This window comes from Citrus sinensis, chromosome 8 (assembly GCF_022201045.2).
Source record: "Citrus sinensis cultivar Valencia sweet orange chromosome 8, DVS_A1.0, whole genome shotgun sequence".
Lineage (NCBI taxonomy): Eukaryota > Viridiplantae > Streptophyta > Magnoliopsida > Sapindales > Rutaceae > Citrus > Citrus sinensis.
The window spans coordinates 16,256,667-16,272,202 of record NC_068563.1 but is presented as its reverse complement, the minus strand read 5'-3'; the positions used below and the strand labels follow the sequence as shown (position 1 = coordinate 16,272,202).

Here is a 15,536-nt window from a genome sequence, read left to right as displayed (position 1 = left end):
CCTATTTAGCAAATATGAATACAAACTTTTTTTTTAATGTTGTTATACATGACAAACCCTCTCTAATATTTGAGGGGTATCCACTCCACTCACGTTTCGTGAGGGAGAGATTATCTCCACTTAATTATTTGATAACTGAATGAGGACTAAAACTAACCCTCATAATGCTTTTATGAAGGTTTGAACCCTTTCTCTTACCATTATAAGTGCAAGAGCTCTCCCAATAGAACAAAGACCCATTGATATTTTGAATATAATCTTGTAATGTCCAATTACATTTATAATCAATAAGTCTAAATTGAAGCGATGAATAAAATGATCCATTTAAATTTAAAAAAAAACTATTTTGAGATATATTGCTTTCAGGGTAGCCATTTGAAAATTGAATGCAAGTCATGGTCATGAGCAAAATGCCACCATCGAAACGGCAAATTACAAAATAGTTCATAATCAGTAATTCATTAAAAATAGCAAAAACCTTGAAACTAGAAAGAAAATTTCATTCAAACAAGCTGGAAAGGATAATCCGTATGCTTATCACCTTAATGTTTATACCAAAATATCTAAGCAATTACACTGAGTGAAGACACATTTCATCAAATTTCATTTAGACAATGCAAACCCCCAGCAAATATATTGATTTGGAGAATTAATTTTTCTTTTTTCTTTTTTTCTTTTTTATAAGGGAGAGTTAACTAATATAAATGAAAATAGAAATTATGTACATTAATTTAGAGAGTTACCTTGAGCAAAGGAAAGACAAATATTTCATAGTACTAATCACAATTGAAATTCTCATAATTAATTCTATCATCGTTTGTAGCATTAACAAGAATCTTTTGTCAAGCCGGTGTCCTTTAAAAAAGGAAATTACAAACACCCATAAGACAAAAAAAAAAAAAAACATTCTACAAAAATCAAATCAATCCAAAGTCATTATTTTTCTCGTCAAATAAAAGGACAACAAGGCCACCCACAGCTACTAGTTCATTGGAACACAAAAAGAAAAAAGAAAAAAAGGAAAGCATGAAATAAAGAAAGAAAAAATGACTTTGAATACCTACTCAAGGAAGTGCTCATTCATCATTGTGAAGTAATTGAGGTGAAATTACTGCGATTAGAATGAGGTGGGATTTTTTTTTTTTTGGGTAATGAAGATAAAGTTGAAATGTTATTGAGATTGTGGTGAGAGAAAGATAAGGATTGAGTGATGATACAACCACAAACTCTTGTACAAATTGATTTGACATTAATTCATTAGTTGAATGAAAATACAATATAATAAAAATAGATCATCTGGGTTAAGAAATATTTAATTCAACCAATTTTATCATGCCACATCAGTTTGTACAAAATAAATTTGTACAAAATTTTGTGGCTATATTATTACTCAATTTATTATTATTACAATAGATGTTGTGTTTTTTTTTTTATATCTACTTTATTTTTTATTTTAGTTGATCATATAAAAAAATGATTAATTTTATTTTTCTAATCTCAACAAAATTATTTGAAAATCACTCTAGAGACTTACAATTGGTCAAATTATTATAAAATAACAAAAAAATTGCACCATGTACTAAAAATGAGAAATTTAAGTCAAATAGTATGAAAGTCCAAAAGTAAAATTTACCATATAATCATTACAAGTGGCCAGTAATGCTTATATCATCCACCTTTTATATATAAGAGAAAATTTCGATTAATGAAATATAAGAACTAGCTATCTTGGTAGATGGAATTCGAAATACTAATGTACTTTTTTAAGGAGTGTATTAATAACCTATAGAGATAGATACAAGTGGATTATGTTAAAAATATTTCTTCTAAGCTTCTCCTACTCATTGGTGAGCTTCACTTGTACATTGGTCGCTTTACAAGCGTCAATGTGCTATAAGTGGTCATTGAATTACAAATTCAATGTCATGTCTTATTTCATGTAGTTGATATATTATTATTCAATATATATATTTACCTTATAATCAAATATATCAAAATTAATGTTGCTCGTGTTAAATTCAGAAATACCAATTTGATCTAGATTATAATATGAGTACAAGATAGAGGATCCCAATGTCGATCACATCGGTAAATGACAAAAGTTGAAAGAAGTGGTCTTCACTCATTCAAAACAGAATGAGTTTGGGTACAACATTCTAAGCTAATTATCAATTATTTTGGAAAGATTTTCAGCTGGGATCTAAATCTGACTGGGTCTTTAATCAAGTTTAGTCCTATGTTTTAGGTGGTTTAAACTTCAATTAAATTTTGTTTACCTTCTATGTTTGATCTTTAATCCAGCATTATTGGATCCTTAATTTAACGTTGGGCTTACATGTAAATAATTATGTGTATATAGTTAAGCCCAATTAAAAGTGATCTATTAAAGTGTTCAATAATTTGAGGTTTAATGTATCTAATAAGGTATTAGCCTTTAATGTATAGCAACATTAAAATGATTTCTATTTCTATAATAGGTTAAAATAGGAATACCTAATGATAGCAGAAAAAGTTATTTATATAAGTGATTATAGTCCCTTGGTCACACGTATCGTTCTATTCTCTATTGACATCCCATCATCAAAGAGAGTGCAGATAAACGTTTAAAGGATTCTCTAGGAAAACATGTTAATTTGGAAGACAAATTACACAACTGTAGTGAGCAATTAAGTATTATGGATTCAGGTACCTTTCTACTTATTTAATAATTGATTCTTGGTGACACAACATGAATGTTCCAGAGTCATAGGTGATGGTTTTCACCAAAGAATTATTATTCTAACAAGTGGTATCAGAGCCTCTTTATATTGAATCACTAAGAATTGAATTTATTTTTCGGTTAATGAATAAAGTTTTGGTCTTCTCAAATCTAATATCATTAATTTTGAGAACAAATTTGTAGTTGTTTCTAGAATTAAAATTAGGAAATTTGGTATACTCGATTTATTAAGTTTTGTTTTATGGCCGGCGGCTACTATTGCCTTTAAGGTTGGTTAGGCACAGTAGGAGTAGATAGCATGTGACGCATGATAGTGAATGCTAGTCTTACTTTCCTCCTGCGAATGAGAGAGTCAAGTAAACCAACATCCAATCTAGTCACCTCATCACTATTACCCTGCTTAGGTGTGATCATGTGCTAGACAATGCTATGAAGAATGCGGACTTGGAAAGGTAAAAGTTGGGACCGAAAAGACAATGAACATACGTCGTCAGAGAGATCACGTTGTCTGCAGATGTTCCTAACACCTTCTAAGTGATGAAACTCACTAAAACGAAGCTCTTTTCTGGAAGTATATGGGTCTAGCCCCTCACTAGAGATTCCAACAACATCACTAAGCTTAAAAACATCAAACTCGATCCTAACACCTCCAACATTGTCACTACCCTATTTTTTTTGGGTAACCAAAAGCTCCATATAAGAGTAAAACACCCTAACTAGGTTCTCATAGACTCGTTCTTCAACACTTAAGGCTTCATCCCAATTTTTTAGCACTTGAGGAATAGTTCTACCACATGTAGTAATATCAGAGAACTCGTCAATATCAATGTAGAATGAGGGAGTTACCGCTTTTTCCATGAAGCTCGTGTGGAATAGTTGAGCCATGTGAGCAATTGAAAAATAAAGGCTGTCGAAGTCCTAAGATAGAGGCTTAGAGGAACTAGGATTGCCTGGAGCAGCACTGATACGAACCCCATCAAGAATTGACGCGACCCTAATCAATTTAGTTCCCAAGATCAAATCTAAACCAGGAATGGAATGGAACCTCAACCCAATGCTTATTGAAAGCACGAACCTTGGTATGTGAAGACGCCACAATCAGCTATGGATGGTCTGATTGATAAGTCAAGAATTTGAATGCCATGGAAATCCGATAAGTTCAAAGAGTTCGTAAAGAACCAAAGAAAATTAACTCTCTCACCAATTGCATCAAAAAACTTCCTTTTTTTTTGTTTATTGAATATGAGTACTTTATATAGGGTTGGTTACAAGAATTTTTGGAAATAAATCCTAACCCAAAAATCAAATCTAAATCTAAATCTTCCCTAATAGGAAAGAATCTAAATCAAATCAGAATCCTAATATAAGTAAATAGGAAAGAATTTAAACTAAATCAGGATCCTAATTGTCTTAAATGCCTTACATCAATTAAATGGAAACTAGGCAATTAAAATAGAAATAACTGATTTGATTCCCTAATAGCCTCCTCAAGAAACGAGAATGTATCTGAAAAAGGCAAATAATATATTTTCCCGCCATAATGTTTAAGCCAACTCCATATTTCATGGAAGTGACTATTTGGAAACTTCAAGAGCTTGAATCATGCATTGATCATGTGCGATTCCTTCAATGGGCCTCCACGAATTTGATTGAGCCCAAGTTGCTTGAATCAATCCATTAAGTGCTTCTTTGAATTTCTTTGCTCCAACTCTTGTAATGGGTTCGACGAGAACTTGAATAGGATCTGAATATGACTCATCCCATGTGCTTGTGATAGTTTTATCCTTAATCTCATCATTCCCTTCCTCTTGAAGAGGATTTGTCTTCAAATCATCACCTACATCAAAAGGAGTTAAATTAGAAACATTAAAAGTAGCACTTACATTGTAATCACCAGGCAAATCCAGTTTGTATATATTGTCATTGATAACTTAGATTTCCTTCGTTCCGAAAATCGTTCCTTGCGCATGTGTAACCACACCCAATCACCGGGTTCAAAGACTAGCTTATGTCGCCCTTTATTGGCTTGTTTAGCATATTGCTCAGTTCTTCGCTCAATGTTGAACTTCAACTTCTCATGTGTCTGTTTAACAATTTCAGCCTTTTTCTTGCCATCTAAGTTAACATGCTCAAAAACAGGTAATGGAGTTAAATCCAATGGGGTTAAAGGATTAAAACCATAAACAATTTCAAATGGTGAATACTTAGTAGCAGAATGAACGAAACGATTATAAGCAAACTCAACAAGTGGTAAACAATCTTCCCAAGTTTTGATGTTCTTTTTAATGATAGCTCGTAATAGAGTAGATAAAGTTCTATTCACAACTTCTGTTTGACCATCAGTTTGAGGGTGACAAGTAGTTGAAAACAACAACTTAGTTCCTAACTTAGCCCATAACGTTTTCCAAAAGTAACTTAAAAAATTAGCATCCCTATCAGAAACAATTGTCTTGGGCATACCATGCAACCTCACAATCTCCCTAAAGAATAGGTCAGCAACATTAGAAGCATCATCCCTTTTGTGACATGGAATAAAATTTGCCATCTTTGAAAATCTATCTACAACCACAAAAATTGAGTCTTTCCCTTGTCTAGACCTCGGTAAACCTAGTACAAAATCCATTGAAATATCAGTCCAAGGTGCACTAGGTATTGGCAAAGGGGTGTGTAAGCCATAAGGTTGCACTTTCGATTTGGCTTGCCTACAAGTGACACATCTACCACAAAGTCTTTCAACATCTCATTTCTTATGTAGCCAATGGAAGTGTTCCTGTAAAACTGCTAGAGTCTTTACAACTCTAAAATGCCCCATTAACCCTCCTCTATGGGATTCTCTCACTAACAAATCTCTCAAAGAACAGTTAGGCACATACAGTTTATTCTCCCGAAATAAATAGCCATCATGCCTAAAGTATTTACCGACTACGGTCTTTTCACAAGCTTGGTATTCAACACTAAAATCATGGTCATCAGCATATAATTCCTTAATATGTTCAAAACCAAGTAGTTTATCATTAAGTGTTGAAATTAAGACATACATGCGGGAAACCGCATCTGCAACAATGTTTTCCTTACTTTCCTTACCAAGTAGTTTAGCATTAAGTGTTGAAATTAAGACATACCTATGGGAAAGCACATCTGCAACAATGTTTTCCTTACCTTGCTTGTAACGAATGACATATGGAAATATCTCAATAAATTCTACCCATCGGGCATGCCTCTTGTTCAGCTTGTGTTGGCCTTTAAGGTGTTTCAAGGACTCATGATCGGTGTGAATCACGAACTCCTTAGGCCATAGGTAGTGCTGCCACGTTTCTAACGCTCAAACCAACACATACAACTCCTTATCATAAGTAGGGTAGTTTAAGGCTGCCCCACTCAACTTTTCACTAAAGTAAGTAATTGGTCATCCTTCCTTCATTAGGACTGCGCCAATACCAATACCTGAGGCATCGCATTCAATTTCAAATGTTTTATTAAAGTTAGGTGATGAGAACTATCAAAGGAATACCATTAAAGCTTCAAGTGATCCTTTGCACATTCATGAAGGCCCAATTACAAGAGCTAGAGCCAAAACAATGCAAGCTGCATTAAATGGATTAATTGAGAAAATATGGATTGAAAATGCAATTCAAGATGCAAGACATCATGAATTGGGCTTGGAGAGAAGACAAGGCATTGTGGGCATTATTCAAGCTATTGGGCAGCCAAATACACAATTTGGATCAAATGCAGAAAGGGCAAATTCAGATTTGGAGTTCTCTAGAAGGAGTTATGATCAATTTATTACAGCTTGTTCAGGCTTGGGAATTCAAACGACTCCTTTGATTATTCAACTTCATTTATTTGTTTTGTGTCAAGTTTATCAATGTGTTAGGTAAGTCTATCATTAATAATAGTGGGTTGGTGAAGGCTTTTAAAGCACCTTTTGACAAACCTATACTTGGAGGGTTGTTCCAATGTTTCGATTTGTATTTTTAGGATCTTGGGTTTCTTTTAGCCTATTTAAACTCAGTAACCTTGCTATGTATGATAATTAAGAGATTACTGTTATTTGAATTTGAAAGATTATTCTTTCTTTGGTTCTTTTGAGAACTAGTGAACTTGTCAAGAATTTGCATTCTTGTGGCGTTCCAAATTTAGACTTATCACTCACCTTCTCATCCATTTCTTGAGTGTGGCATCAATATCATTCTCTATACCTTTGGTTTATGCTTTTCTTAAGCATTGGGTCAAGGTTTCGTTTGTCATAAATCTGTTTAGAACTTTCTTGGGAAGTTGAAACTACAATTTAAGTGTGAGTTTCAAAGTTTCATTGTGGGATTTCGTATCATTTTGTATAAGGGCTAGTTTCTAATCAGGTTTGAATGTCTTATTTATTTTGATTATCAAAAAAAAAAAGAGAAAAAAAAGCGTTAAAAAAAAGATTACAAAAGGATTCAAGTATTTCTACTTTCATCAAATTGAATTTTAGTTATTCATTTTCCTTGACATTGTTTACACACAATATCAATTGTGTTGCTTCGCTTGCTTGCTTTCCTTTCTTCAATTTCCTTTTCATTCTTTGTGTTCTCTTAATTTCTTTTCTTTGTTAGTGTGCTGGATTGTCATATTTGGTGTGCCACTTGGGTTTTTGTTCTTGATTGTGTTTAGTTCAATAAAGAACTGAAAGAGAGAATTAAGTTTGTGAGATCATTAGAGGGAAAAAGCCAATTTGTGTGTTAAACACGAGAGTTAAGTGACATCAAATTGAGTGAAACACGTGAGGGAGTGTTGTGAGGTCTTTTTGCTAACATTATTTTCAGATCACAAATATGTCAAAAGATCAAGAAGCTATAGACCAATCAATTATGCTCAGGGCCATGCAACAATAATTTGAGCGCATGAATCTAATGTTTAGAGAGATCCATGACAAATTGGAGAGGCAAGACACAATCATAGCCAATCTACAAAGGGGGCAACAATAGCTCCTAATGTAAGAGGTAATCAAGGGCGTGCTGCCATGGGAGAAGAAGATGGTGATGATTTAGATAATTTTGATGACCAAGCCACTGTTGACATGCGTGGAAGAGATGATAGAAGGGCAAGACGTATAGATCATGATTTGGGGAGTATCAAACTAAAAATTCCTTCTTTTCAAGGTAAAAATGATCCGGAAGTTTATTTGGAGTGGGACAAAAAGGTGGAGCTAGTATTTAATTGCCACAACTACTCTGAGGAGAAAAAGGTAAAACTAGTTGCTGTTGAATTTACTGACTATGCTATTATTTAGTGGGATCAACTTGTTTTGAGTAGGAGAAGAAATCGTGAAAGACCTATAAACACTTGGGAGGAGATCTAATGTGGTTCACTTGCAGCACTATGTTAAGTTGGAAGACATGGTTCACATGGCCATGAAAGTGGAACGACAACTGAAAAAGAAAGGTTCCACTAGAACCAATTTGGGTTCATCTTCCTCATGGAAGTCAAAATGGAGCAAAGATGAAAAGGCTATTTCAAAGCCTAAGATTAAGCCATTCAAGGATCATAAAGAGGGAGGCAACCAAAGCAAAGGTAAATATGATTCCCAACACTCTAGAAATAGAGATATTAAGTATTTTAAATGTTTGGGGACAAGTCATATTGCATCTCAATGCCCAAATAAGAGAGTAATGATCTTGAGGGATGATGGAGATGTTGAAACCGAGAGTGAATTGGATGGTGATCCTATGCTAATGATGGTGTAGAGTATCCTGTTGATGGTAAATTGATGGTTGTTAGGCGTGCTCTCAACGTGCAAGTAAAATAAGATGCAAAGGTACAACGTGATAACATCTTTCATACTAGATGCCATATCAAAGATAAGGTATGTAGTATGATAATTGATGATGGAAGTTGTACTAATGTGGCTAGCACTAGTTTAGTTGAAAAATTGAATTTGAAAACTTTGAAACATCCTGGGCCATATAAGCTACAATGGTTGAATGATTGTGGGGAAGTCAAAGTAAATAAACAAGTGCTGGTTTCATTCTCTATTGGGAGATACAAGGATGGAGTTCTATGTGATGTAGTACCCATGCATGCTGGACACATTCTTTTAGGCCGACCTTGGCAATATGATAAGCGTGTGACACATGATGGTTACTTAAATAGATATTCTTTTGTAATGAATAAAAAGCAAATCACTCTTGCACTATTAACACCTAGGCAAGTGTATGAGGATCAAATGTCAATACAAAAAGAGAGTGATACAAAAAAAGAAAATGAGAGTACAAAAGAAAGAGAGATTGAGAGAAAAACAAGTGAAAAGATAGAAAAAAATATTGTTGAGAGAAAAGAGAGGCAGCAAGTGAATTTGTTTGCAAAAGAGAGCGAGGTTAAGAGGGCTTTCTTTTCGAAACAGCCTATCGTTGTGCTTTTGTGCAACGAGGCTTGTTCACATACAAATGAGCTTAACTTTTCTTTGCCTAGTGCTATTGCGACTCTTTTGCAGGACTTTGATGATGTGTTTCCAAATGAAGTCCCTAATGGTTTGCCACCTATTAGGGGAATTGAGAATCAAATAGACTTAGTCCCTGGAGCTACCATTCCTAATAGACTCGCATATAGAAGTAATCCTGAGGAGACAAAGGAGCTTCAAAGGCAAGTTGAAGAATTCTTGGCAAAGGGATATGTGAGGAAGAACATGAGTCCATGTGCGGTACCAGTTTTACTAGTGCCCAAAAAGGATGGCACATGGAGGATGTACGTTGACTGTCATGCAATTAATAAAATCACTGTAAAGTATCGACATCCTATTCCTAGACTTGATGACATTCTTGATAAATTGCATGGTTCTTGTGTGTTTAGTACAATTGATCTTAAAAGTGGATATCATCAAATTAGGATTAGAGATGGAGATGAGTGGAAAACTATCTTTAAAATAAAATATGGTTTATATGAGTGGTTAGTGATGCCATTTGGGTTATCTAATGCACCTAGAACTTTTATGAGGTTAATGAACCATGTTTTGCGTGCTTTTATTGGTAAATTCGTAGTTGTCTATTTTGATGATATTTTGAACTATAGCAAAGGCTTAGATGAACACATTGAACATTTGCAAACTGTATTGACTGTTTTAAGGAAGGAAAAGTTATATGCTAATTTGAAGAAGTGTTCCTTTTGTACAAATCAAATTATTTTTCTTGGTTACGTTGTAAGTGCTAAAGGAATTGAGGTTGATGAAGAGAAGGTAAAAGCTATTAAAGAGTGGCCTACACCTAAAAGTGTAAGTGAGGTAAGAAGTTTTCATGGTTTGACTAGTTTTTGTCGAAGATTTGTGAAAGATTTTAGCACCCTTGCTGCACTATTGACTGAAATTGTGAAGAAACATGTGGGATTTAAGTGGGGTAGTGAACAAGAAAGGGCATTTAATCTAATTAAGGAGAAATTGGTTTCTGCACCAATTTTGATGCTTTGATGCAAGAAGGGCGTCCAATTGCTTATTTTAGTGAGAAATTGAGTGGAGCAGCCCTAAACTATCCTACATATGACAAGGAGATGTATGCATTGGTGAGAGCATTAGAAACTTGGCAACACTATCTTCTACCTAAAGAGTTTGTTATACACACTGATCACGAGTCCTTGAAGCATTTGAAAGGGCAAGGTAAGTCGCATAAGAGACATGCCAAATGGGTTGAATTTATTGAGCCATTTCCCTATGTGATCAAATACAAACAAGGTAAGGAGAATGTGGTGGCTGATGCATTATCTAGAAGATATGCACTTATCTCTACATTAAATGCAAAGTTGTTAGGATTTGAGTACATTAAAGAATTATATGTTAATGATCCTGATTTTGCTAATGTGTTTAATGCTTGTGAGAAAGTTTCATTCGGTAAGTTCTATAGGCATGATGGGTTCTTATTTAGAGAAAATAAATTGTATGTGCCTAATAGTTCTTTGCGTGAATTGCTTGTGCGTGAAGCTCATGGAGGAGGTTTAATGGGACATTTTGGCATTGCAAAGACTTTAGATGTTTTAAAAGAACACTTCTTTTGGCCACATATGAAACGTGACGTTGAAAGAATATGTGAGAAGTGTATCACTTGTAAACATGCTAAGTCTAGAGTTTTAGCCCATGGATTGTATAACCCTCTACCCATACCTAATGAACTTTGGGTTGATATTTCTATAGACTTTGTTTTGGGTTTACCTAGGTCAAAAAGGGGAAAGGATTCTGTTTTTGTTGTTGTTGATAGGTTTTCAAAGATGGCACATTTCATTCCATGTCACAAAATTGATGATGCAACAAACATAGCTAATTTATTTTTCAAGGAAATAGTCAAATTGCATGGAGTACCAAGGAGCATAGTTTCAAATTGAGATGCTAAGTTCTTGAGCCACTTTTGGAAAACTTTGTGGGGTAAGTTGGGTAAACTTTTGTTTTTTACTACTTGTCATCCACAAACTGATGGACAAACTGAGGTTGTAAATAGAACTCTGTCTACTTTGTTGTAAGCCATTATTCAAAAGAACTTGAAAAATTGGGAAGAATGTTTGCCACATGTTGAATTTGCTTACAATAGAACTGTCCATTTAGCTACTAAATTTTCACCATTTGAGATTGTATATGGTTTTAATCCATTAACTCCTTTGGATTTATTACCTTTACCTATTGATGAGCGTGCTAGTATGGATGGTAAAAAGAAAACTGAATTTGTCAAGCAATTGCATGAGAGAACACGACAACACATAGAAAAGAGAACTGAACAATATGCTACTCAAGCCAACAAAGGACGTAAGCAAGTGGTTTTTCAGCCTGGAGATTGGGTGTGGGTGCATATGAGAAAGGAGAGGTTCCCAGTACAAAGGCATTCCAAGTTGCTTCCAAGGGGAGATGGTCCATTTTAAGTGGTTGCACGGATCAATGACAATGCCTACAAATTGGATCTTCCTGGTGAGTATAATGTAAGTGCTACTTTTAATGTTTCTGATCTTTCTCCTTTCAATGTAGGTCAAGATTTGAGGACAAATCCTTTTGAAGAGAGGGGGAATGATGAGAACCATCAAGGGAATACCATTAAAGCTTCAAGTGATCCTTTGCACATTCATGGAGGACCAATTACAAGAGCTAGAGCCAAAACGATGCAAGCTGAATTAAATGGATTAATTGAGAAAATATGGATTGAGAATGCAATTCAAGATGCAAGACATCATGAATTGGGCATGGAGAGAAGACAAGGCATTGTGGGCATTATTCAAGCTATTGGGCAGCCAAATACACAATTTGGATCAAATGCAAAAATGGAAAATTCGGAATAAATCTGGTATTGATTGAACAAGAATTAATGTGTAAGCTATGTACCGTTGGAAAGATAATTAAGTTACCTTTCCAATGCATTTTACAGAGATGGATTTGGAGTTCTCTAGAAGGAGTTATGATCAATGTATTATAGCTTATTCAGGCTAGGGAATTCAAACGACTCCTTTGATTATTCAACTTCATTTATTTGTTTTGTGTCAAGTTTATCAATGTGTTAGGTAAGTCTATCATGAATAATAGTGGGTTGGTGAAGGCTTTTAAAGCACCTTTTGACAAACCTATACTTGGAGGGTTGTTCCAATGTTTCCATTTGTATTTTTAAGATCTTGGATTTCTTTTAGCCTATTTAAACTCAGCAACCTTGCTATGTATGATAATTAAGATATTAATGTTATTTGAATTTGAAAGATTATTCTTTCTTTGGTTCTTTTGAGAACTAGTGAACTTATCAAGAATTTGCATTCTTGTGGCGTTCTAAATTTAAACTTATCACTCACCTTCTCATCTATTTCTTGAGTGTGGCGTCAATATCATTCTCTATACCTTTGGTTCATGCTTTTCTTAAGCATTGAGTCAAGGTTTTGTTTGTCATAAATCTGTTTAGAACTTTCTTGGGAAGTTGAAACTACAATTTAAGTGTGAGTTTCAAAGTTTCATTGTGGGATTTCGTATCATTAGGCAAAGACAATAAAGGAGCATTAGTAAGCTTTTGCTTGATTATTTGAAATGCCTTCTCTTGTACTTCTCCCCACTTGAATCCAACATCTTTTTTTATTACTTCAATAAGCGGTACGGCTAATGTGCTAAAGTCTTTCACAAATCATCGATAGAAACTAGCAAGCCCATGAAAACTTCTCACATTACTTACGCTTGTGGGACTCGCCACTCTTGGATTGCACGTACCTTTTCCTCATCAACTTATATACCCTGTGCACTCACAAAAAATCCTAGAAACACAAGTTTTTCGGTGCAAAAAGTACACTTCTTCAGGTTAGCAAACAACTTTTCTTTTCTAAGCACATCTAAAACAGATTTCAAATGTACTACATGATCGTTTATGTTTTTGCTATAAATGAGGATATCATCAAAATAAACAACAACAAACTTGCCAATAAAAGTTCGCAAGACATGATTCATAAGTCTCATAAAAGTGTTCGAGGCATTAGTGAGACCAAAAGGCATGACTAACCATTCATACAAACTATATTTTGTTTTAAAAGCAGTTTTCCATTGATCTCCTTCTTTCATTCTAATATGATGATATCCACTTTTCAAATCAATTTTGGAAAATACACAAGACCCATGTAATTCATCAAGCATGTCATCTAGCCTAGGAATAAGATGTCGATACTTTACCGGTATGTTGTTGATGGCTCGACAGTCAACACACATCCTCCACGTCCCATCCTTCTTAGGAACTAATAAAACAGGAACTGTACATGGACTCATGCTTTCTCTCACGCACCCTTTTTTCATTAATTCATTAACCTGCATTTGAAGTTCCTTGGTCTCCTCCGGATTGCTCTTATAGGCTGGTCTATTTGGAATGGCTGCACTGGGCACAAAATCAATCTGATGTTCAATCCCTCGGATTGGAGGTAAACCATGTGGTGTTTCCTCAGGAAAGACATCCTCATACTCCTGCAAAAGAGAAGTAATATAACTAGGCAAAGTAGGGTCAAATTCGTTAATGTTTAAAAATGCCTCTTTGTACAAATGCACAATCATCGGCTGATGTAAAAACAACGCTTTTTTTATCTCACTCGCTCTCGCGTAGAAATTCTTTTGTTTTCCATCTAATTTTTGCTCAAAGGCCGTATTTTTCTTTGGTTTTTCTCTCACATTTTCCTCGGCCTCTTTTTGAATTTCACTATCTTTTTCTCTCCTTTTCTTTTCCTCACTCTCTCTCTCTGTAGGCTCACTTGGTCTCCATTAACCTGCTTTGATGTTGCGTTGATTAAATACAAATGAATATTTGTTGGTGAAGCCATCATGTTTCACATGTCTGTCGAATTGCGAAGGCCGCCCAAGTAACAAGTGTCCAGCCTGCATTGGCACTACATCACAAAGCACCTTATTTTCATACTTGCCAATTCGAAAAGTCACTAGTACCTGCTTGTTCACTTTCACCTCTCCATTGTCATTTAACCATTTTACTTTGTATGGCCGTGGGTGTTTAAGTGTTAGAAGCCCTAACTTCTCTACCATGATAATACTAGCAACATTAGTACAACTTCCTCCGTCAATAATCATACTACATACTTTGTCTTGAACATAGCACCTAGTATGGAAAATATTTTCCCGTTGCGCTGCTTCGTCTTCCTTTACTTGCACACTCAAAACTCTCCTCGCTACTAAAGTCAATTCCTCATGGGCTATATACTCTTCATCTTCGACATCCTCTAATGGTGGTATCTCATTCTCTTCCGTCTTATCTTCAGTTACAATCTCACCATTGTCCCACAATACTATAACTCTTTTATTCACACATTCACTTGCGATATGCCCCCTGCCTTGACATTTAAAACACTTAATGTCACGATTCTTAATTGTAGGAGTTACGGTGTTACCTTGTGTATTGTGCTTCGAGGGCTTGGATCTTAGCTTAGGTGTAGTAGATGCTTGTGGCCTCTCATCTCGTTGCACATAGCTTGGCTTCCAAGGAGTGGAACTCGAGTTTGGGGTTGCACGAGTGTTACCCCTCCTCTTCAGTTGCTGTTCAATCTTGATGGCTTTGTGGACTATTTCCTCAATCTCCATATAATGTTGCAACTCAACCTTATCTCCAATCTCCCGATTAAGTCCATTTAGGAATCGTGCCATGGTAGCTTCTCTATCCTCCTCCACATTTGCTCTAATCATGGCAATCTCCATTTCTTTAAAATAATCCTTAACGTTTCGGCTACCCTATGTAAGACATTGTAATTTTTAGTACAAGTCTCGATAATAGTGGTTAGGTATAAAACGCTTTCTCATCAATGATTTCATTTCATCCCATGTCTCAATTGGATGTTCCCTATTTCGTTTTTTGCTTATAACAAACTGATCCCACCAAGTAATAGCATAGTCAGAAAACTCAATCACATCTAATTTTACTTTTTTTGCCTCTGAATAATTATGGCAGTCAAATATGAACTTTATTTTCTTCTCCCATTCAAGGTATGCTTCTAGGTCGGATTTTCCTTGAAAAGATTGAATTTTCATCTTTATGCCACTCAATCCATCATCTCTATTCCTAGTTCTCCTACCTTGTCAATCTCTCCTGTAGCTACCCTATTGAGTCCTCTCCTTCATCATACTCATCCCTATAATAGTCATCAATCTCTCCTCTAGCTGGAGCTCTTTCTCTCCTACGTCCTTGGGGAACAGGTTGTGGCTGCTCTGCACGTGTGTTCTCCACTCGATCCAAACACTCGTGGATGAGCTCTAATTCAACCCTCATCATCCTTCTCATCTCTCCCATCAATGCTTGAATTTGTAAATTTTGAGTAGTTGCGGATTGATCCTCTTCATTTGTGTTTTGTTCTAAGTTGT

General features: G+C 35.2%; 1 protein-coding gene across 1 annotated transcript; it reads right to left on the bottom strand.

Annotated features, from left to right (window-relative positions):
• Nucleotides 1-12,920: 12,920 nt before the first annotated feature.
• LOC127899347 (uncharacterized) lies at nucleotides 12,921-14,876 on the bottom strand. Its single transcript, XM_052432705.1, has 2 exons — nucleotides 14,115-14,876; nucleotides 12,921-13,643 (listed from the first exon to the last, which is right to left on the bottom strand). The coding sequence occupies exons 1-2, from the start codon at nucleotides 14,874-14,876 to the stop codon at nucleotides 12,921-12,923; spliced, it is 1,485 nt and encodes a 494-aa protein (XP_052288665.1).
• Nucleotides 14,877-15,536: the final 660 nt, after the last annotated feature.